The 25,138-nt window shown below is 40.2% G+C and overlaps 1 protein-coding gene across 1 annotated transcript in view; it reads left to right on the top strand.

Moving 5' to 3' along the window:
• Positions 1-24,549, top strand: part of LOC110829438 (uncharacterized) — a 50,253-nt gene extending 25,704 nt beyond the window's left edge. The window contains exons 3-5 of the mRNA XM_022063148.2: positions 14,300-14,467; positions 15,034-15,303; positions 16,761-24,549. Coding sequence (XP_021918840.2) covers positions 14,300-14,467; positions 15,034-15,303; positions 16,761-18,151 — 1,829 coding nt within the window. The 3' untranslated portion in view covers positions 18,152-24,549. The remainder of the gene's footprint in view (positions 1-14,299; positions 14,468-15,033; positions 15,304-16,760) is intronic.
• The last annotated feature ends 589 nt before the right edge of the window (positions 24,550-25,138 follow it).

Below are 25,138 nucleotides of genomic sequence, written 5' to 3'. Positions count from 1 at the left end.
ACACCCAAATGAAATGAAGGTACGAGGGCCACAGCTGGTGCTAGAGCTAGCCGCCCTGTGCCCTCACTCTTACTTTCTAATCCAAGGGTGCCCAATACTGAACGTAGTTTGGGAGAATCCTGAGAAAAACACGTCGCGGCTCATGACTGAACAAGCACCTAATTAACGTATCAATTAACTACCTAGCTGACTAATCACCTCAGGAGGTACAAGAGGCCATCTAGATGAGTAAGAAAACTATTTATTGTGTAGTCAGCGAGGTGTATAACCAAGCATCTTATCAATTAACGAGTCAAATAATTGTCTAGTTAACTAAGTAACTAGGTAGCTGACCAGTTAACTATATATTAATTATTAAATGAATTATCCAAACAAACTTCTAACCTGCTTTCCCTAACGAATTAACCCTGATCCAGTCACCGCAAAGCTCCATGTCCGTAAGAAATTACTTTACTGGAGACGTGTGAATGGAATGATTGATCCATGCTTAATCCAGCAGCGTGCCACAGGAATAGAGCAGACATGCGACTAATAGTGAGGCCAAAGCACTGGAAAAACTGGAATCGAATTCCATTTAGCGGTCACACAGCGACAAAATGCATCTAATTCCTCCGAGTCTGCACACATTGCACCATGAACTTTGCCCTCGCGGTCAGATGACCACGACAAACAAGACTGTATTCGTATTACGGGTAGGTACAAAAGTAAATTTAGACCCGCGTTACAGGAAGTCTTTTGTGAAGCAGATACACGTATATTTAGTTCCGGTAGGCAGATATACAGGTATTATCATTTGTGCGGTAAGGAAGTGGGACTTCATAAAGTCCCAGAGTCCCAGTATAATAATGTATAAGATGGGCGGACCACACGGAAGTTTTTCAACCTTTCCCCTTCCCTTCTAAGGCAAATATAAACCTATAAGATGAATCACATGCTGGTATTAGTTTCGAGGACAAAACATCCAGACATTTCTCTTCCTTTTTCACTTTTATTTAATTTTTTATCGACATGAATACGTGATGTACTCCACCTCTTATTCTTCTCAGTTTATCTCCTATTTATTCGTGGATAAATGGCATAAGATTCTATTTCAGCAAACATACGTATTGTAAGCCTGGAGTACGATGGTATAACATTGAAGTGGACATATAGTTTATTTGACAATTTTGGTAAGTAAACTGTTACAATTGGCAGGCTAATACATACATAGAAAGAGACAGGAACCACACTTTTCCAACCCTTGGGAGCGCTGTGTGGAGTAAGGTTTAAACACGAAGTATTTCATTAGCATTACGGCAACCTTCATACGTCAAAGCAATTCCGTTATATAAAGCAGCCTTTAGTTTGTGGTCAATTGCACAAGAGTTTATCGGCTACAAATCCCTTTTTGTTTTGACGTGAGAGCACATAATTTTATACAGACATGTGCAAACAACACATATTAGCACGACTGTGTAACAACTCTTTATTTGGCAGCTGAAAAGCCAAGGCCTCTTGTATTTCCAATTAAGTCAACGTACAAATGTTGCAGCAAGACACAGGGGCACCCAGCATGCAGTGAAAGCCTGAGAAGGAAACGAAGGGGCAAGTAGGCAGGCTGTCGAGCGGAACAGCACAAGTATTTGCACACGGCTGGCGTTGTATGCCAACATGGCAACGAATATTGGCCTATTAATTCTTCCAAGTCATAAAATTTTTGTGGATGTATACTGCAAAGGGTATAAGGACAGGACGAAGTCTCCCGTGCCTCGGTGATAACAGATCCTCTTAACATGACTACTTTAGGTTAGGTTACGCGTATCGGTACAGAATATTAACACACCGTAACGAAATTAAAGTTTAACTGACGGTTACTTTTAGCGAACGGAGTGAAAAACAACTTCAACTTACATATTAATTTATGCAAACACATTCTTGGATCTCATTTTGACAAACATCGTACATTTAACCAGCAACTTTACCCCGTAGATAAAGCATCTGATTTCTACATGGAAGGTACGCAGTACAGAATATAATTCCAGGAATCAATAAACACTAACCTGGCTTCTACATCTTCAGTCGACAATAAAATATTAAATTATTTCCGTGCATTCGAACATGACACTGCTCCGTCAAAATATGACTTGGACTTTCGAAAAAAAACGTTAAAATTGAGATAAAATGGAGCTGGCTTGTGTAGGAACCACTCTTAACGAGGGAGATACCTTGTAACTTGAAATACCTGTTAAAGCCAATCAGCATTGACCTGTCTTGTTGGAACACGTTTAAGCAGCTTACAGTTACAGTAAAATAAAAGTATATCAAGTAATTACAATATTGCGACAAAAATGCTGACTAGGAACGAACACAAAAACCTGTTGTAAATCCCAGAGTATATTCAGTGTCAGGTTTAAAAGTGATCACAACATGATCAAGAGCTCCCTGATCACGAAAATTCTATTCGATTTTGCATGTACTAACGTCTACTTAGAACATTTGTACGTTCTTACTAATAATATGCAAGACGTGTTTCGAAAGTAACTGTTAGCAATAAAGGTGAAACATGCTCTGTTCGTGTGTGTGTGTGTATATATACAAGATGTCCCAAAAAGATGCATCCACAGCATCAACTTTAGTGGCCGCTTGTCAGTTGCTTACCCCTGTAAATCGTTACCCCAAAAATCACCCAGACTTTCAATCAAACGGGTTGTGATGTAAGTGAGGTATATACAAATTCCTTCCAAAGTTATGCTGGATCTTATACGCAGATACATTTCCTACGTCATTTATCAAATAACTTCCTGAATTATACAAGAGAATCAGTAGTTAAATTTGGATAGGGAATTATTCTCAGACATGGACATTAATAACTGCACACACAATTTTGATGGGGATGGAGGTAATGAATGAAGAGAACTAAGTTAGTGCATGATTGCCTGCAATGGCGAGTTTTAGAAAAAGAAATACTGAGCTTTCGAGTTATATTGTCAAATGGTTACAAAGTTATAATATTCGGTAAAGCAAGTTATCGTTCTTATTTATTTTAGCGTTGAAGACTGTGACAAAAGCGCCATGATCAGTGCACTACGCACCTGATGTTTGGAGTCATAACCGACGCAGACTAAAACAAAATGAAGGTCCTAAGAGCCTTAGAATTTGTTTCTTAACGCAAACAGGGACGTATGCCCCTGCGGATTTGTCGTACCCTAACTGAGACGCAGAAGTTCAGTTGAGTGAAAACCACGAAGGCTTCCCGCTCAAGAAAGAAGATTGTGGGTTCGACCCATCAGCAGGCAGAAGACTTCCTGAGGGCTGGAAGGCGTTGACACTGTGACAGGAAGAGAACCAACTTGCCATGCGGGGAGTACAGTGACACGAAGCGCATTGAATCCTAATATGTTACAGACGTAACCACCTGCATACCTAACGCACTGACAGCAAGAACTGTTTGCAGGTTGCATACACTGCTGGAAAGTACGGAGTAGTTGTCAGGAAACATTACGTGCCTAACATCCGCGCCCTGAAGGGAGTATAGGGAACGTGGAGGTAGGGAATCCACTTGTTATGAGAGGAATGGAGTGACGAGAAACGCAAAATAATTCACCCTTCTCGGACAGGAGCGCTCAAACAGAGACCTGCACGTTATTAAAAGTATGTTTTTGTAACCAAATATAGAATATTGATTGAGTAGTTACGGTGTTCTGGATATTTCTGCGGGACTTGAATCCGTTAACTGCTCTTCAACTGTCATGCACAGACAAGCACATGTGAAGTAGAACGCCACTGTTCGGCAGAATACGAATTGTTTGATGACTTACAACTTCATAATCTAACCTAACCTAACCTAACCTAACCTAACGAAACGAAAAAGTTACGCCCATGTCTTACAAAACAACACAAACCAAATTTAAAAAAAAAATCTACGTGGAGAAACAGATACGTAAAGGCACAGAGCGTCGAGAAATCCTTAGTCAAACGAGTTTTAAAATAGGATGCCAAATACGTATATAAAATAAAGGATGCCGATGCTGGCGTCGGAATTGGCAGCGCCTGTAATCATGGGGCAACAAATACCGGTAGAAGATCAAGTGACTGAGGCATGTTCAAACTAAAAGAATGGAACTAAACGCAAATACACAGGATGCCACGCCGCAGAAAGAAATAGGTAGGTCCAGCAGTTCTAGGATTTCCTGATCGATCAGCTGACATTTCGATCGTTGCGCATGGCGTCGTGATACAGTCGATGAACCGCTTGATGACGTAACAAAAAAAGACGATCAGCTAGGCGGAAGAGAGATCAGCCTTTATCGGATGGCTGTGAACACACCCTATTTATTCAATCCACAGAAGCCACATTAAGAGAGCCCTTAATTGAAATATGTACATGTTTCTCAGAAGTATTTTTCTTCACCTTTTAACATTCAGTAACTAGTAAATTCATTAAAAGAAAATTCATACAGAAAAAAAGAGAGTCTATAAAACAAATTTTAATAGTCTATTAAAGTGTCTAATCTCTCCTGTGACTGGAACTTGTGATCCTCTTTCACTTCACCATTAATTATAGACTAAAGAAGGAGTTTCTTTAAAACCACCGTGCAGAAGCAACCGTCTGGGATGAGAGCCGAGCAATTCGCCACAGAGGTTTCGCGCGACAGCTACCCATTTACGAAGTGCAAGTTTCTTTAGCACACAGACTAAGCAGATGCCGTTATGTTAATACAGTTCCGTAGCACTCCTGCCTGCATCCTATTATGGAGACCGTTTCTTTCTCAATGAGCCAATCCGAAGTCGGCTCCGAAACAGCGTGCTGGAGCAACTTTGAGGCAGCCTTGTTCAAGACAAACAAAAACAAAAACAATAATACGAAACTTTTAAACTCTTCACACTGTTGCAATCCTTGTATGAAAATAAAACAAAGTGGTAAGTAATTATATGTCTGGTATTCGAACTTGAACTTCCAACGCCCTGACAATAAAACGTCGTCATTCTAACAGTCACTCACTGTAACAAAGTATTTGATTACAACAAATTATGCTGTTGCCCCCCAGTTTTTTTTTGTTAATTTCTGTGACTCCTCGCTTTCATTTCCCGAGAAAACATCCTGTAACCAACCAATTTTCCAATTAGAGCTACATGCTCAGCCCATCGTAGATTTCTTCCAAATAGTATGAATTATTATTTATGGTGATTTCGATTCTACATTTCACACTTGGTTGTGTCCCATCGCTCTCGTTTATTTGAATGTATTTTGACCCCTCACAGAGCGCTACCATGTCGTTGAACCATACAACAAAGTGCGCAAAAGGTTCTGTATTACTAATCGGAGACAGGCCAAAAGTTTCCAACACAACTTCTTTCTAATTATGGCTGTCTTCCTCTCCCCCCAAGCGCCTACATGGCGTATAGTGGGACAACTTTACTTTACTTTACTTTACCTTCGCTAATACATATTTGAATTTTGCCACAATTTCATAGCATTTATTAGCTGTCCTCTTATTATGATTCCGTCTTGTGTTCTTGGAAATATCCTCATTCAACACGACAGCCACACAACCACAAAAATTAATTTCCCACTCCTCACGTTCGTGTGATCTTAGCTGCAATTTATGCTGGATCCTCGTTGTCTAAATAAGGTGGTAGAAACAATGCTGCAAGCAGCGGTCGAGCGTTAGCACGTACGGGCAGGCAATGGGCAAAATGCTCTGTGGACAGGTGGAGAAAAACAGACTCGGGACGTGCTCAGGAGAGCTTCCGTGTGCTCTTCAGCATTCTGCAACAGCCCCTCAGCGCTCGGCCGTTCGGAATGTCCGCGTAAAGAAGTTAATGCACCTGAGAACGAATGCGCTCAACACCAGCAGGGCAGCCAACAATGTGGAGGAAAATACGTACTTTAGCGCCCAAGAGACGAATCTGCTCCATGAAGTTAGTCAGACAGTTAGTTAATTAGTTAATCTTACAACTTAGGAGACACTCCTCACTTTTTGTTAATTTCCAGTCACCATGTGATGGATTTCCAGCTGTCCAATACAGTAAAGCAATAATCAGTTCAATGGATGTTGCCTCGTATTACTTGTTCCGTCCAGTTTAATTTTGTGGAATTAACAGGCGGAGATCGGTATGTGAGACACCGTTACTTATTGATGGCAGAACAGGATCCAATGAAAAATGGGCTCTGAAGATCGTCTGGACCTATAGCCAACGGCAGCTTGAACTTTTGAAAGAAAGCAACCTGGTGTAATGAGCAGACGAGAATTCCACATGAACTTCGTGTAACCAACCAGACATAATTCCAGGTGGCTCGTGACGTATACATGTGCTACCGAAAGCACTCCTATTTTGACGTCTGAGCTATAACTATAAAGTAGCATGGTCCACCGGCTTCTTACCAAAATGTTTAATTTATTTCTCATCTGTCATTTAACGTGACTACTGGAGCATAAGCACACGAAAAAATTTTATCACTGCGGTTACGAACCTCGAGCTTCCTTGGTTTCAGCTGAAAACGCAGCACTGAGGTACACCCGATAATCATAGGACGTGGCACGTACTGGGAAGAATGCGGTGATGCCATGGTATTCTATTCGCTTTTAAATATACCCAGAGGGCTGTTGTAGAATGACCCTCTCCAGATGTAGTCTTGCGAAAGAATTCTTAGTGCGTGACTCGGGAGTTTGCACATCTGTTTGTGTCTGCTCCCGGATGTTAAGGTTACAGAAAACTAACAAATCAGCACTTTCATGGATTCAATAAAACATTAAGAACTCATTGAAAACGCCATTCCATTGATACTAAACATGACTGAGTTTTCTAACGAGTAGGAATATTCATTTAAAACTGACTTGCCTTGTTTTATATGAAACAATACGTTGTTTCCATAGAAACGTTTTGTCTGTAAACCCTATTATCCTTTTAAACATTTAAAAGAATTTCGCGGAAGTTTGCATGGCAATAAAGAAATTAAAGGCTACTTCAATCTGAAATTTTTATTTCAAGCAAATAATACAAAATTGTCTACGATGTGCAAACTCCCGAGATGCAAGCGATACTAGAGCACCGCTAATAGAAACAAAAATAACCTAACTAAATCAACTACATAGAGCAGAGTCATTTTTAGAAACAGATAGATACAGACTGTTTACTTTAATTTTTGCCGACAAGCTGATGATGTAAAGAATTCCTTGTATTTACATAATGCAGAACAAAGATTTGCCTCTTAATCAGGTTTTACAGTCGTCTGAAACTACTCTGTCGGCTGAAGGTGTACATTAAAGTTGAATGCAACATATTTCTCTTCGAGTTCTTTATGATGTTTTGTTCTGCCAGCGGTTGAAATCAACTGTAGTTCATTGCTGGTAGGAAGTGGGAACTGGTTACATTGATGTTCTCAGATTCGCCATCTTCGACAGTTCAATACTGCATAATTTAATGAAATTAAATTGAAAATATCGACACTGTAAAAGCAAGCTGCCGCTACGTGCCTCAAGGCAGATGCTCTTCGTCATACCATTGCCACCAGAAGAGGAAGAGACCGACACTCGACTCGAAGCCTGGACACGAAGCTGGGGATAATCCTGGCCATATAGCGATCAAGTAACTGACTGATGTACAAATGGTTGCATTCTCTTCATTTACCGACATAAGTTAACTTATAAATCGCCGGATTTAGGAATGAATCAGGGTGTTGAACAGTCACGTCAAACAGGCTGTACCTCGCTTATATTAATCAAATTCCTCATGTCGTTCAATGCTATAACATCTGCAGATGAAACAGTGTCGTTAGATGAGTTAAAATTGGATGCATAATGCGCATACAGAGGTTATGTACATTAGTAAATGAAAATAGTTAAGTTTTGCGACACTTGGATGTATCGCGATAAGTAATGACCGCCCGAAAATCACTTCAACATTCGTCGAACCTGCTGTCATCATCTTTAAGGCGAAGTCGTCTCTGAAACATCGCCAGAACAGCGCACAATTTCATTCTACAAACGGAAAAAAAATGTACGTTCTGTTATTAAGTATTTTACTTCACTATCTCATTACAAAATTCACCCAACGCACGAGATTTCTCGTTCTCAAGACGTTGAAGATTTCGATATTGGTCTTCTGGGTCGTAACGTCTTGTGGACGCGTATGTCGACACTAACATTTCGGAGGAACGTTGTGCATCTATCTCCAGTCGTGAAGATGGAAGTTCTACATCTCAGGTTTGTCCGTTAATTCCACTGTTTAGTACTCATTGCAAAAGCCTCATTAATCCAAGCAAATAACTGGAAAACCGGTTTTACTCTGGCACTAGTGGGACAACAGTGTTAATCAGACTTAAGGCTTCACTCATCCGAGAGGTCACAGTAAAGCCGGAAGTTTCATGAAATTACCACTCAGTTATTTAGGATGTAGGCATCTCACGACGTACTGGAAGCATTCGCCTCTTTTACATACCAGAGAGGTTACTCTCTCTCTCTCTCTCTCTCTACCTCTCTCTCTCTACTTTCGACGTATCTGCACGAACTATTTGAATTCTGTGTTCTCAGAGGCAGAAGAACTTTGCGACAGACATTACTTCCTACTTTGTCATGTAATAACTACTTATTTTTTGCATCGTGTTTCCTGAAGTGTTTCCCGGTGGTGAAGTTTAATATTTATCTACTAGAATGAAAGGGCAACAGAAGAGAAAGCAAAGACGGGGTTGGGGTGGGGTGGGGGGGCAGAGTGACATACTGTGTGGTGACATCGTTAGTGATTGTTCCTCCCTTCTGCGTCTCACATGTGACAACGCCAGCCCTGAGAGTCATATATAACAAAACTGACGCAAGCAGATTTAACTAAAATATCTATAAAACCCGTCTTCTTCCATTATACAAATCTTGTGTTTAAATAAACGAAGGATAAGTAAATTATTAAAACTGTATATGACCTTTGACCGCTATAACAATGAAGATCACGAGGTTAAAGCCCACTCGAGACACGTACGCGTGCATTATTCTGCGTTGTGCTGTCCTGTGTAGGTAGAAGCAATGCAACAAGCCAATCCCTCGTCCAAGGAGTTTAAAAGAAAGTCTAATTCATACCTCAGATTTAATTCTGAACCAGACTGAGCCAGAAGGCCTAATCCGTGAAAGCTAAAGAGGAAATCTGACAGGCAAAATGCTTCAAGTTCACTTCGACTGAAACCCGATTATTTCTCGCGCAGAGAACTCACTGTGAACATTAATCATCACTGTTGGATACTTGGGCCCGTCCTACTCTAGTAAGTAACAGGTTGGGTTGGATTCCATTATGCTTTGTAGAATGGTATTCAGTGCTATGTTTCGATTAACCAAAAGCTTGATTCATTGAACGAAATTACTACCTTACAGTTCCTCTTTTTATTTAGGACAAATATTTTCAGGGTTAATCAGAGGGTGTGGGGGCTTACTCTAGAAGGCGTTGTGTTACACGAAAGAGACGGGAACCAGGACAGTTCAATAAATACGTTAAAGATGAATCTGCCTCCTTTTTTATTCATAAGGAAATGTGCACAACACAAGATTCTCAACGCTTAGCAAATCCATCATGTGCTTAGAAAGCAAAAATGTTATTTAAACAAACGACGGTCATTAAGAGTGTCAGTTTCTTGAACGGCGTTCTGGGTAGAACGGAATTGAGCGTCTTGGTTTAAATAGATCATTGCATTGTTGCTTCAAAAGATTATTTCTTGTGACGATGAAAACAATAGCATATTATTCCTCCTAAAAGCATAGCAATTCGTAAAACACGAAACTTATAACTATGTAGGACTATTAAATACTGATAAATAATGTTGAACGGATCGAAGCATTATCCACTACGTCCAGACCAGCTGTGTACTCTCTGATTTTTTTCCGATAAGTTAAGGGGGTTCGTTCCAGAAGCAACACACTGTGAATATAATATATAAAACAGATAATGTTCTTATGCATTTTATAGAAAAAAGGAAGGTAGATATAATTTTTTTTATTCTGTTAAATTTCTTTCTGTACCTTAGTGCGTTTTGGAACTGAAATTGTTGTGGACGTAATTCAAACACACAAGACCGCCAATTATATTTTTAGTAATGGTCCATTGTTTCCTCCGACTGACAGTGCTGAAGATGAATTTCTGGCACACATATTTTCATAATTCTGTATCAGATCTCGAAGCTTCTGAAAATAGTAGTTTCTGCCCTTTATCAAACCCTACCATTATCGTGGCCCAGTATAAAAAACGAGAAGTTTCAGACACGAAGTTTTAGGCAACGCTTAAGATTTGAAACTGAAACTCTTTTTCTGAGAAGAATTTGCTACACTGAACATTTCTGTTTTTTCACAATTTTACTTTACATGGCAAACACAAAATTTGATACGCCATTTTTTATGAATACTGGACGGGTGTTTTTATATTCTTCAGTTTCAGCATGACAAATTACCGTACAGAAGTAAATTTGAGGCTGCATTTGAAGTATTGAAACTGACACAGCAGACATGAAATTCCAATGCATACTTAACGAGATCTATTCCAACTACAAAATACGGCTGCTTCCTCACTTTTCTACTAGGACTGTTGTCGCAAGAAACTCGTATTATTGGCATTTTAAATTTTTCTCGTAAGACGCATCCTTGATTAGTCACACAGCCGCAGTTATCCAGGACTATGTCTGACAGACCCATTGTTGTATCCTCCAATAATACAGCATTTCCTCACTTACATTTGGTAGTTCAGAGCGTAACGCTCACCTGTTTTCATACTGTAATTACTAAAACAAATATTAAAAGTATACAACGCGCACTGTTCGACGAAAGAATTACAAACGACAGGCAACAAACTGAAGCGACCTGACATAAAACTTATAAACTCTGAGGTGATCCATAAAAGTAAAATTCTACATTAAACTGAATCATTGTGACTACGACGAAGTGTTATTTTATATTAAACAAAACATTAAAATAACACGCAAAAATATTCACCGTTAGTTGATACTTATTAAAATTGGCAAGAAGTCAAAAAACGTTCCTGAATGAATAACCAGTCAACGCTAAAGCTTCACCGTTCATTGTTGTTACACAACACAGTAAGAGGAAGCTAAATATGTATATAACGTGTTTGATATATATACATTAAAGCCGTACTGTAATCTAGCATTAAACTAAGAGAATGAAAACTCAGTCAACAATATCTCTTGTTTCTGCCATGCGATGGTCTGCTGAAATAACTTAAACAATTGCGTACGGAAGTAGGAAGATGGTCTCCTTGGTCGTTGCGCCACGTGATATTTTGGCTATACGCCAATGTTTCGTAGGACCATACTACTTCCGTCTTCATGGGTTAAGATGGAGGCAGTATCTTACTCCGAAACACTGGCAAACCACAACGAAGACGACCACAGTCTTCATCGTCGTGAAAACCTCAAACCAGACATTACACGTCCGATTCAAACTATTCCCAGTTCATGACGGATCCTACCCTCACATATACAAACGTAAAGTTTGTGGAGTGACTTGTAGGAGCAGCTGTTTTAGGGTCAAGTGACCTCTAGCACTAGATACACCTGAACGCTTTAGGTCATCACTTGCATGTGCTCCGTCCAAAATAAATACATAAAGACATCGGAATTAAAACGTCTGAATAGAGACGGTGAACGCAGTGTAACCTAACCTAACCTAACCTACCCCAAATCATTAGCTGAGAAGACGATAATCTGTGGCGGTATGTAGGGAACTGGCGCCAGTAAGTGGGGTATGTGCTGTGCAGAATGCGGAACTGAATGTTGCAGGTTTTATAACGTGCAGGCTGAATCTTGTACATACAAACGAAGATCGCGCTGTACAGAAATCACTTCATAGTATACGTGTGTTGCATATGTTAGTTACACCGTACTTCGGAAATCTAGTATTCTCGTAACGGATTAATTAGATTCTTAATAACAGGTCCAAGGTTGTCACTCTATCAAAATTAGTCAAAGAACGGTCCACGAATTATTAAGTTCCTTAATATTACTTTTCTCGGTCATATGTTACTTCATTTATATTATATTCACATAATCTCATCTCCAATTTGTTTTGAAATACCTTTAATTAAGGTTGTCTCTTAGAGTGACAGGCCACATTTCTCATCCACATAAAACAACAGACAGGCCTATAATTACACTTTTATATAATTAAATCTTAAATTTTTGATAGCGTATAGTCACCGTTTTGAATTCTTGTAAGGAATTCTCAGAACAAGTCGACCTTACGTGTCAATTTCCTCACAAACATGAGCCTGTTCCCACACTGTACTTTACCCACTATGCCCTAACTCTGCACCTCAGGAACGATTAATTGTGGCTGTGTAGTAACTATACTGCTTGGAAATGTGCGATGTGCGTACCGTCTAGTTCCGTTATGTTCTGCAGTAACAAAAACTCATTACCTTCAAACATAATCTGAATAATGTGAAATTACACACAGCAAAGTGCAAACGTTAATAATTCAATTCATTTCGTTTATGCTTATGTTCTAATAAAAAAAAATATAAATATAATAACTCCAATGGCGTACTTCACATAACTTATTTTGTTTTCCGCGTTTTAATTATAATGAATCTGGATTAGCCCTTTTCGTTCTTCACAAACACGGAAAATAATTCTAATTTTTAACGAAATAGAGTAGGGCTTTATAGACCCCCCGTAAAATATTTACGTCCTGTAAACATGGTATCCCTCCATTGCCTTCATAATTATTCTTAAGTTTTTCAATATAAATGCCTCAAACGTACTGCTAAACGTCGAGAAAGGTTACCTTCACCTGTCATTCCATAAGTAAAGTAAGGTGACTTGACATTTCGCAACTGTTAAGTTAATGTGACCCGAAGGGACGGCTGTTTTACAGCCGTAAAAGTATGTCAATGGGTTAAACATTTCCACTGGTATGCAGATGCTATCAGAAAGCATAAACGATGCCTATATAATTTACCGAAAACCTAGCCTAGCCTATATGTTGTTTGTGCACACATTTCCAGTAGTATAGATCTCCACAAACTTATATTTTCTATATAAGCCCCCAAGTTTCACATGCGTCGCTGTGAAAGAGTAATCTAGACGCTGCTCGTCCACTACGTCATTCTGCCCTGTTCAAAATCGTTACCTGAAATGAAGTTCGAATCCTCTTCTAAGACCTACAGATACAACATATCAGGAGCCAACATTATATGACGCCATTGCCACTCCATTCGTCAGAATTTCGCACGTCTTTGTTGACATTACTGGCAGGAAACTGAAATATGCGTTCGTAGAGTGGCCTCTAATGACTTGACAGTCATTCAAAAGTGACTGTGATGGAAATACAGAAACAAAAACATACATGACGATACCGCCCTCATTCCTTATTTAACGACGTTCTCTCGAACTTATAGGTTGTATAGAATATCGTAGCATTTTCCTGAGGAAAACTACAAGCCTCGGGCCGAGAATCTAAGTCGAAACCTCCCAAATGTCCACTATCAGCCTCATTAGTTGGTCGTATAAAACTAGGAAGTAGGCTAAAATGTCTCACGTCATCTGGCCCAAGTTACAGACCCAAGGACCTTCGAAATACACGACATAGGCTATCTAAAGCAGAATACTGTTTCGCTTACGAGCACTTGCATTTCGAGGTATGTGGATATAGGCACCTTAGTTTTACACACACCATAGAATAAAATTATGTTCGCGCACTCATTTTGGATGTAACATTTACCGTAACTTCTCACACTCGACAGCCATTTGTAAGAAATGAATAAACCAGAACATGGAACAAGACAATAGAACCACCAGCTGCGCAATGCGCATGTGAATCTGTACACATACCTAAAGTGTGTACCTCGGTATTGGGACGCGTAATAAGGTCGGCTTTGTTTACGTAAAGCTCGGATAATACACAGGAAACAAAGCACCCTCTATCTCGTGTCAGAATCTAAATCTGTTATTAAATCTTAATTATATAATTCATACGTCCTTACTGCAACGCTGCCTGTAACCAACTTATTCCACAGTACCCGGAACACGTTTAGCCTCTATGAAGAAGCGGTGGAATCTCGTACCAGAACTAGTAGGTAAAGAACGGACCAAAAGACAAAGAAACCTATCATGCTATTTATTCGCTTTCTGAAAAATGTTGCGATTAGTTAGGTATTAGCGGAATGTAACTTCTACTTATATGAAGTTCAAGTCGAACTTAACCAAATCTTTCAATTTTTTTTATTAACGGCGCCATCAGTAGGTCAGACTTCAAGCTACAACGTCGGGTTTACTCTTTACTACCTTAAATCTGAATGGTAACGCATTTTGGTGTATTTCGGTTTACAGATGAGGAATGGAATGAGCAGCCATCAGAAGACTCGCTGTTTCTGGTACAGCCGACCGCAGTTGGTCGCAGTTGGAAAGGACCGGGCGCTGATCTTTCGCTCCCGCGGGCAAGGCGTGTTCACAGCAGCGGCGTAGAATCGCCCTCCTCGCCCGTCGCCAATATCACAGGTGAGAGAGCCACAAAAAATGCCGCACATTGTTACCACTTAAATGGCGAGTAACCTTCTTGATACAATTATGCAGGAACGCTTCCGACTCGTAATCGAAGGACTCGGTTCGATTCTCTGCTACAGATTATTTATGATTTTACTCATTCCCTTCAACCATAGCGATTTACGATCCATAAAATTTTGTCCTAAAACTCGATTTCCTCTTTAACGCTCTCCTTTCTCCTTTCATTCTAAATTTCTCTTTATTAATTTTCTTCTCCCTCTTCCAATTCCATATTGCTCTAAGGTACAGTGACTGACCTACAGGTTGGAAGAACAATGTTCAGTTCCCGGTACAGGAAATACATTATCTGTTCGCTACCGCGTCCGGGCAAACTGTGGGTATCATTCGGCCTTACCGAGGGTTCTTTACCTTGATGTAAAGCGGCCAATTAGTGAAGCAAACCTCTCAGCTCAATACAAAACCGCGGTTAATAATAACTAAAGCTGCATCTCCACTAACTCACACGTGGATAATTTCTAAACTTGTCAGTGCCCATTTGACTGCCTGGTTCATCGCTGTAGGGACACCTCCGGACCTACAGGCGTTGAGGAGACGTCGCACCGCAGAAGAGCGACAGAGGTCTCCCTCTCCGTCATCCCCTTGCAATCATCTCGCGGGTAAGAAGGCATTGGCGGGGCCACTGTCGCCCCGGGACCGATTCAAGGACGCCAAGGAGAAGTTCTTGCAGCTGGAGGAGCAGGAGAAACAGATGCAGCGCAAGAGAAATCTTCAGACATCAGCAGAGCCACCCATATCGCCCGCAGTGCTGCCAACCGCCGCTAACTCCAGGGGTGAGCATTTACTGTCATTTGTACAAATCATTCGTACACTGTGAAATAAAACCACGTGCACGGACATCCTTCAGTCAAAACAGTCAGTCCTCCCGTTTTCCCATTCACACCATTTTTCGGCTTTCTTCAAAACAACAAAGAGAAAAACTCGCTTTTTTCACATACGTTTCATAGCGACGCAACGCATTTGGAAGCAGACGGCAATCGCAGATAAGGTCAGTGTAGGTGCAAATTTGCAAGAAACGCCGTGCAGTTGCACAAATAAACTGTGGGTAATAAAAATGTTATTTCTGCTTTTTGATCTCACCGAGCGTCGTGGCGCCTAATAACCTGTGTCTGTGCTTAGATATGAACTCAGGACCTCAGGCGTACGAATACGGTTGTGAGTAGAAAATATTGTTTCACGTAGAGACTAAATTTATTAATTCCAACTTGGGCCTAAATGGTACTGTGGCCTCTCTACCTGCTGATGACTCATATCTGCCTTCAATAGTAGCCCTAAAGACAGCAGCGTAATCATCCGTAGTTGATCCAATACCGTTACGTCACTGCCATGTACAGTACGCACTTACGACATGTCGCATTCATTGATTAGGCTTCTTTGTTGACGGTAACCATCATCATACTTTCACTGGCAACCTGCCGTTACCGGGAACTGAGACGGGCCGTCTCGACTTACAGCCAGCATACAAAACATGAGCAGGACGTTCAACTCTCCCGCCCAGAGCAGTAATCAAGAGGCAGGCAACTGACCTGAGAAATCAGCTACGTAGTTATCCGATGACAGGTTAAAGTCAAACCAACTGCCAAGGTTGTGGAAATAAATTAAACTGACGAGTAAACAAATTTAACTCTTCAATTGTTACTCACGATATATCTTGCTGGAAAGCATCGAGCATCTCTGCTATGAACAACGTGGCATTTAATAACCTTCTTTTCAAGAGCGGAAACCGAAGGTTCAACGCGGCTAATGCCAGACCACGTGACTGGACACGATCTGGAGCCACGTCCTTCCATTTGACGTTCCCTACATCTCATTCTTGTCGTGCAAGTATATGCATTCCACGTGTTTCCTTTAGAGTTCTCTACTGATTTCTTGGCTCCCCCATCCTAGACACTTCCACGTTCATCATCGAGATTTATCTCTGACTTCTGACTTGTGAAGTCTTTAAATCAGTACAGATTCCTACCATACCCTTTCCAGTTCATCATTCACTGACCAACCAGTCATTCGACAATATAATGTGAGCATCGTTAAATAAATCACAAGTACATAAATAAATTACTTAAAGCGTGACGTCTAATGTTTGTTTCTCTTCGTCATACGCCTTCCTACTCATAATATTTCAGTATATAACGTGGATGCTAATAGAATGCCTCTGTGGTTTCAGTTGCTTCGAGTATTTCCTTGAAATTCTATGGCGATAAATAATTACGTTTTCTTTTCTTTGTCTCAGGAAACGCTTACCCTAGAAGAGGAAGTTGGTCTCGAAGTCGTGACTCAGAGGATGAGTTAGAAGACAGACAACAACAAGGAGGATATTTCGGGGTTCACGCTCTTCAAGCTAGAGATGGTTTCGATACGCCTGAGCCGGATTTACCAGCTGATGACACTGATGATGTATTCGAGCATGGCTACAACAGAAGTCCAATGCGCCACGTCACTAGACGAGATTCTTACAACAACCGGCAGGTGCCTCGGGAGAACCTCCATCACCATCACCATGACAACCATGATGCGCCCATGAGGCATGGTCACCGCCCACTTAAAACGAACGCCCAGATATACCGGGGCGGCAGAAGTCGAGGTTCTGACGAACCCAGGCCTGTGTCTCATCAAAGGTACCGCAGCCCGTCAAGGGAAGACACACGGCCTCAGCACATGAATTCAAGTCCTTCTAGACGAAGCAGGAACGCTCCAGATGAGGAAATTGTTCCAGAGAGACGACAGGTAGCACATCGTTTCCGTAGTCCTACCAGAGTGGCGAGGGGAGAGCAGGACTTCAGTCCAGACAGGAGAGAGCGGTTCCTGAGTCCCACACGGAATCCAAGACCTCAGCCACGATGCCAACGAAAACCGGACGAAGAAACAGGTTATCCTGTCGACGAAGTGCAAAGATATCGTGGAGGTCCTCGTGACAGAATACCAAATCCTTCCCGAGGACATCTTGTCCTGTCCCAGCAAGCATCCTTCAGCGAGGATTCAAATTCAGATATACCACTGGAACGTTATCGCAGCCCAATGCACAAGCAACCACTGACACCTCGTCATCGCATAAAAGAAGACGAGGACATCGGTAGTCCTGAACCACAAAGACGGAATATGGATAATCGGCTTCCCCGTGCGAATCCATTTCAAACGCCTGGAGGAGGTGATAAGAAAAGACGCTCAATGTTCGATGTACTGGAGGAAGAACGGCGACGTAGCTCCAACGAACTTGCAAAGGAATTCAAACGGCGCTCCTATCAAGATGGCGGAGGATCTGAACTCTCTTCCGGCAACAGAGGCAGTAACCATAACAACAACGGCGTACCTAATGGAAGGCATCCTGGCTATCAGGAGTTATCGGAACACGAAAGGTTCCCAGGTCTTGACAGAGAAACCGCTAGGCTACAGCATCACATGTCACCAGCTAATGGCGGGCACCTCAATCTGAAAAAGTCTTCCGGTCCGCCACCGCCGCCAGACGTAGTTACTGCTGCATCTTCAAGATACAGACACAGCTACGCTGAGCCTCACCACGTGTTATCACACCCACAATCATCCCATCACCACGAAATGCTGCACAGGACCAACAGTTCGGTGTCTTCGGGCAGGGTTGGCATCGCCGCGGTGCATCCTTACTGAACCCTGACACACTCGAAGGGGCTATGCTATCGATACGATATCTGTGCCTGGCGCTTTAGTAATGGTGGAAGTCCTCGACAAGAAGCAAGCTCGACTATTGAACAACACCAGAAATCACTCCACTTAACGTGACTGACTACAGGCTGGACGACAGACGTTCGGTTCACAGGAGCAACAATTTCTGTCTTCTTCACTGCATTCAGACTGGCTACGCTGTTCATACTGCCTTTTATTCAATGGGTACCGTGGCCTTTCCTCAAGGAGTAAGGCGGCCGAAGGGTGAAGTTAACCATTCACCTCTAATTAGTGTCAATGCTAAGAATATATGGAACACTGACCACGTCTTCATGGCGTGGTGCCAAGGCTGAGGGACACACCTTTGCCCGTCACAACTATTGTAACAGAAAGGTATAAACGCATTTTAAGAACGTCTTCAGAATCGAAAGAACTACGAGGCTAAATTTCTAGGGCGATCAGCCATCGATAAGAAATTAAAATCCGACGTTTCGGAGGTACCCTAGCTATCAGGAATTACCGGCACTCGAAATGTTCCCAGAACAGAGACATTCTCGTAATCATTGGAATCGATGTGGCTAATCGCACGATAAGATTTCACGGCATTCAAACGATGTATCTGAAGACATAATGTCAAATCATAAAACGTTTGCAAAATGTTAAGAGATAATGAATCGATTCCTGTCATTAATGCTGGACTGTATTCTGTATAATATTTCATCGGGAATACAGAAACCAGTAAGACAGGTCTTCAATGAAATTCTTCCAAGTACACAAACAAAATGCAGCATTACTTTAATAATTTCCTTCCTGCTGTTACTAATTCTGTTGTTATATAATTTTACAGTACAGTAGAATAATTCTCGAAATGCTGAAGTCATGTGTGTGCATATTAAGATGTTCTTGAAGTAAACAAAGCCGTTATGGCTTCAAACGTTTCCAGGAGGTTGGATCAAAATGGTACTGGCCTTAACAAGAAATGCTCAACAAGTGGTGCATATGATGGAGTACTTTTTACATAAATTACAATGTTCCTCTAATGTGTCTTGGCATAGGTTTACTTACTGCATTTGATTTAATGTAAATTCATTAGTAACATAACGCTCTAATTAAGGTAAATTGCATAATGGTATGGGCACAGAGCTTCGTTGTGGCACAGGAAGAGATTGGCATGGAAAAAGAATATCATCGTGAGTACTGGTAGAGAGGTGCAAAAGTATCATGATTAAAAAATTCAGTGTTATAGGGACAAACGTGTTTCGTGTTCATTTTAGTGTCTGATTGTCAGAAACAGCACGTTTCTCATACACGACTAGTTCATGTTTCAGTGGCTATAGGTTTGTACTTTATTCTTCTGAAACAGTTCCGAGTGCAGTGAAACCTATGTACGATTTAACGCCATTCCGTAAAATAGCAGTTCGTTTTATCCGGTTTGGATTACAATTAAATATTGATAGTAAATTTCAGTGCTGAGAAGAATATCTTTACCATAAGAAAAAATGAAGTAACGTAGAGATGGAGGATATAACATAACAAGGAACCTCATAATTTATATTTGTTACCAAATATATTGTTGGGTAACTGAATCCAGGATAGAAGGGTGTGATCGGCAGTTAATTAGTACGCATGAATGAAATGGTCATACAGAAATTTGCTAGGATTGCCTTAAGGAAAGAGGCCACAAGGGAGACCCAGAAGTAAATGGGGATATAATATTGAACTGTCCACAGAAGTCGGCTAATTAAAAATTTCAATAAATATGTTTATAAAAAAAGCGAAATTCTTACGTTCGAACAATCAAACGACATTAGAAGTAAAACACGATGATATGCTGTGTAAAAAATTCCTAAAATTGATGAATTTATTATACAATAACATCTTCTAAGACTGTGTAATTTATGGCAGAACAATAATTATTTGAATTATATATACTTCGTCACCGCAAAGGTTCTAAACAATGGCACGACATATCCAACTTGGCAGCTCTTTTTAGTCATGTACTTAAGATTTAAGTTTGTAATTTAAACGCTGACAACGTGATTGTTTACATAACAACAGTGAACGTTATGGAAAGATTATATTCTTCAGCGCGAAGTGATTGTTATTTCCTACAATTACAGTGCATGTAAAAAGCTGTATTGGCTGTTTCCCACGAAAACAGAAACGTAGATGTGGCAGAACTGCAAATAATTACAGGGATTATAACAACTGTAACTGCTGACCTTTGATTTGAAGTGAACAGACAGAACACATCCACTGCTGTTTTTCGTGACTGTCTTGTTCGCTGTTAATGATACTCTCCCTTCGCCAAGTGCAATCATAATCGATTTGCTAATCTTTCAAATTTATCTTCTTGCTAAGACATTCTTGAAGGGAAAGAGTGACGTCCTTTCGAATAAGGTTACTTATTTCTTGTAGACACATACATATTATTAGCTTACTGACACCGAAAGCCACTTTCAGTACAAGAATAGGCACTGGAAAAGCAGAAATTTAAATAAAGTACGAAGAATATTTCAGTCTCCCAAATGTTCCACTCACCTCTGACTTTAAATTTAGTGATTCTCTTTCACTGTCACCTATAATTGTTCGACTGTTACCTCCAGATTAATGCTCTTGTAATATTGCAAATTATAGGCCTTTACTGTACCGGATTATAAACAATTTAATTAAAATAATGATACATTTGAATTAATTTATTATTCCCAACCGCCGACAATAGTCACTAAAATCTGAATAAATATTCGAAATAATAACCGAGTGTCCGTCTCTTTGCAATAATTCTCGCCATGTACGTTGAAAAATTATAAAAGAGAGTATAATTATTTGAATAGGATATAAAAGTTTGGAGTCAGAATAAAATTTTTAATATTTCTGATAAGGCCCATAAAAATGGATCATCCATTCGAGGTACCTTGAGAATTAACGAATTAAAAGAGACAAGAAAAACAGGACCTCTGTCTTAAGGTATAGGCCCATAACGTACTGGCAAGTTTAGGATACCCAGCTACTAAACACAATTGAAGCAAGGACGCCATTTTTTATTTTGAGATTCTTATAGCAGTGAAAATGTCGCTCTTAATCTTGCGGGTTGTGAAACCGTGTACACTTACCAGCGTTTCGGAGGAGCGTACCGCGTCCACCTTCACGACAGGCCGACAACCACATATAAGACGAAACGGCCTCCCAACCCAGAGGCCCATAACTGACGGTTCAAGTACCGATTCCCAGAAAACCGGTCAATATGGTCTATATGCTTTTCTACGCCCGATGATTTTAATGCAGAAGAATGCAAACTATTGATGTCGGTGAAAGGTAATAGCGGTCCACTTGCTACATACGGCAGAACACGGCGAGTAAGGAAAAGCCGACACAAAGGCACAGGGTGGGACTGTTATTGCGTGAATAACTGAGAGTTTTGCTCGCAGCCGATGTTGGTAAATGTCACGATTATTCTCGTCACCGTCCCCAATACGTCTTGGTAACAGCAACATTCAGCACGATAAGGCTCTTCGCTTTTTAACGACAGTCGGTTAGCTAGTCGTGAAATCTCTCTGCTTTCTTTGGACCCGTGATTTGATATCTTCTTCACGAGAACCCGCCACAGCCAGATGAATCCAAGTTGAAATCTTCGCAGGCAGATCTCGCATTTGTGTACACGTTTCTCATGCCGGTCGAGGGCATCGGGTTGAGATGAGAACAATGGGAAATCCACCACGATAAAATATCTCACTCGAGAGGAAAACAAAGAGTTACATTCCACCGTATTAAGTTTTGGTTTCTTAGGTCTAAATTGTAAGTTCGTAGCAAAATACCAAGCACTGTCCGCGAATCATGGGAATGAACTTGATTTATGCTATGATCTCAGTATCAGCCCGCACCCAAAATGATCTAGACTTGTATACGCGTGACCTTGCCAGCTGAACCCACCTCACGCCATCACGGCCTATTTTAAGATATATTTTAATATTATTCTCACATCTATGTCTAGATTTCTGAAGTGGACTCTTTCCTTCAGCCTTTCTAACCAGAATTGTGTATGCATTTCTGTTGTGCCTCATGCGTGTGACGTCCCGCCCAAATTCAATCACCGATAATTTATTAGTAGCACGATTATTTAAATTGAAAGTGGACTGAACATTTAATGTGATACAAATGGAGCACAGTGATGCAAGCTAGAGGAATTTTCTGAACGCGGTAATAAGTATTCGGTTACATAAGGGTAAGGAAATTTCATGACTAGCTAAGTGACTATCAGCATCTCAAGAATGATTCTGCTCACATGCAGCTAATAAATTAACACTTTTCGTCGTGCTCGACTCTGAGTCTTCCTTGTGCGCAGAAACATTATCTGTGTTTACGAAACGCATGTAGCATATGAGTAACAAGTCATTTGTTTTACTGATGATAATGATGAATGCTAATGTGAAGTCTAAATTCGTAGACTTTTTTTGTATAAATTTCACAACAGACGTATTTGAAGCGGAAGCAGTTAACAAACGAGCCACAGACTCATGTGTTCAGTACACGATTTTTTCTTTATTTTTGGTTCACAAAACACGTCAGATTTGTGAATACAATGAACTCTGAAGGAGAAGGTAAGAGGAGAAATGGCGTTAAGGCATTCCAGAGGCGATGAAGTCATGTGACCTCAAACATACTTAGCCTCATTGTTATGAGATGAGAGTTTTGCCCATGGCACAAACTCTCCGTTACGTGTTGAAAATATTCTCCGACAAAGAGACACAAGCTGTTTCTGTGGAAATATAATTACAATTTAGAAGAAATTGCACAGCTTTGCTTGAGAGGAAACGTCTACGTTGAATTGTAAATATCGATCATTTTATGATAACGCATCTCTTTACACCACGTACTTTGAAAATATGAGAGAACGGTTAACGTTCACAAATATGACTAAATTAACGGTTCAAATAACATGACAACGCAGATGTCGTAATTATGGTTAGTAGTGGAAGAGAAACAGGGGCTGGAATGTTGTGTAAAATACCAATTTGTACCACGATGAAGTGTTTCATAAATTTTCGAAATAAGACAAACACTTCGAACTACGCCTAAAACATTTGTAACAAATACGTAGTTAATTTCTACAGATTTTAAAAATATATACCGATCCTGATATTGGTCTAATGTGACAAAAGTTGTGACTGGAAGTAAACTCCAGTCTACGGAAGAACAAGGAGACTTACATAAAAATTCCTTACTGGGAAACTGACAGTCGTTCAGTTAGTAATTTCCAACATTTTACAAAATCCGAAAGTCCAGTCCACATTACGTTACTTAAAAAATTCAACGCCAGCTTTCCACCCCACCCATTTACACGTCAATCAAACAGTCTCTTTCATTTAAAGTTTCGGCTACAATTTACAATGCGTGTAACATTCCCCGATCATATATTCTACTCAAATTTATCACATTTGGTATAGATTTGAAACTATCAAGTTTCTCATTATGGAATTGTATTCGTCCTCTCTCTCTCTCTCTCTCTCTCTCTCTCTCTCTCTCTCTCTCTGCCTTAGGTCCAAATATTTTCCCCAACACCCTGTTTCTCCCACAGGATGAGACACCTTGTGCTGATATTTAAGCGATTATTCATGTAGTCCCATTAACGTTTTTTACGCACAGTTCACTCTAGCGAGAACTGCAGTCGGACGGCCAACATAACAAAACGACCTGAAGTTTACAGAAAACCGTCGTACACCCAACAAATACAGAAACTTCGTTTAAGTTTGGGTGGAGGATCATGATTCTTTTTGGGTTTATACTTCATCTCTTACATCTACGTACGACTCCAACTTTCTACATATAAATTTCATCAATATTTTAAAACGATTTACAGTGTACATGACCAGATGTGCAGATATCATTATAATTAAAGAGTTCAAGTGATATATAATTAACTATTACTATATTTAAGAAATGTCTATTACAAAGCGTCCACTTCCTTTACGAGTGCAACATAATATAGTGTTCTTTCTTTTGAAATATTTATTCATTAACATTCGCTCGTATCGAATAAGCTACATATTATACTTGTTTAAAAACAAAGGAATGCTAGCTTAAAGTGTGCGAAGAATAAAGACATATGCTAGCTAAATATGTAATATGTTTATTTTTGTAAAGTAGTTGATTAATTTCAGTATGGATTTAAAAATACTTGCTTACTTTGTCATTATTGTACGTGAAAAATTGTGTTAACACGCTTTTATATTGCAATATATTTTCTGTCTAATAATTTATATTTAACTTTGTATATACTGTACATACATAATTTTCGTTATGTATAATTCCTGTTTTAAAGACTTCACATTTTTCTCTTTGCGTGGAAACACTTGTTACATATTTGAATAAAGCAATTATTAACAGATGCTTCTAACAGGTTAGCTCAGATTCTGACATGTTAGGAATTACCCGATTATAATATCTGTCTAATAAAATGTCCACTTATGTTCATCAAACCTCAGCCTACAGCCTGTAGCCTAACACCTTAGCCTGCAGGCGAACACTGAAACAGAACGATGAAGGAAGATGTCGCCACTCTCTACCACATCATTTTGAATTTGTTATTCATGTCATTGTAACATCTCATATCTTATTAACCCTTTGAAGCCGAAGATCGTCTGAATATTATTTATGAATTCAGTCCGTACCGCGAAGAAAACACTACACCTCACCATTACGAAAATCAGCTGGTTAACCCTTTGAAGCCGAAGCTCGTCTTCATAATATTTACGAATCCAGACCGTACCGCGAAGAAAACACTTCACTTAACCATTAGAAGTCGAATCAGGCGGTACCACATAAGATTTAACAAAAGAACATCCCGGTCAAAGCCTTAATGAAACTGGTAGGAAATATTTGAGACACTCTGCATCAAAGCTTAAAACTCCTATCGTTTAATCAGTCTGCCAGTAGGCACCCAAAGTCTCTATAAGGTGCAAGATGAACACATTA

This window comes from Zootermopsis nevadensis, unplaced genomic scaffold (assembly GCF_977971745.1).
Source record: "Zootermopsis nevadensis isolate Lab colony 2312 unplaced genomic scaffold, Znev_1.0 Znev_ptg000027l, whole genome shotgun sequence".
Taxonomy (NCBI): domain Eukaryota; kingdom Metazoa; phylum Arthropoda; class Insecta; order Blattodea; family Termopsidae; genus Zootermopsis; species Zootermopsis nevadensis.
This window is presented reverse-complemented; position numbering and strand designations above follow the sequence as displayed.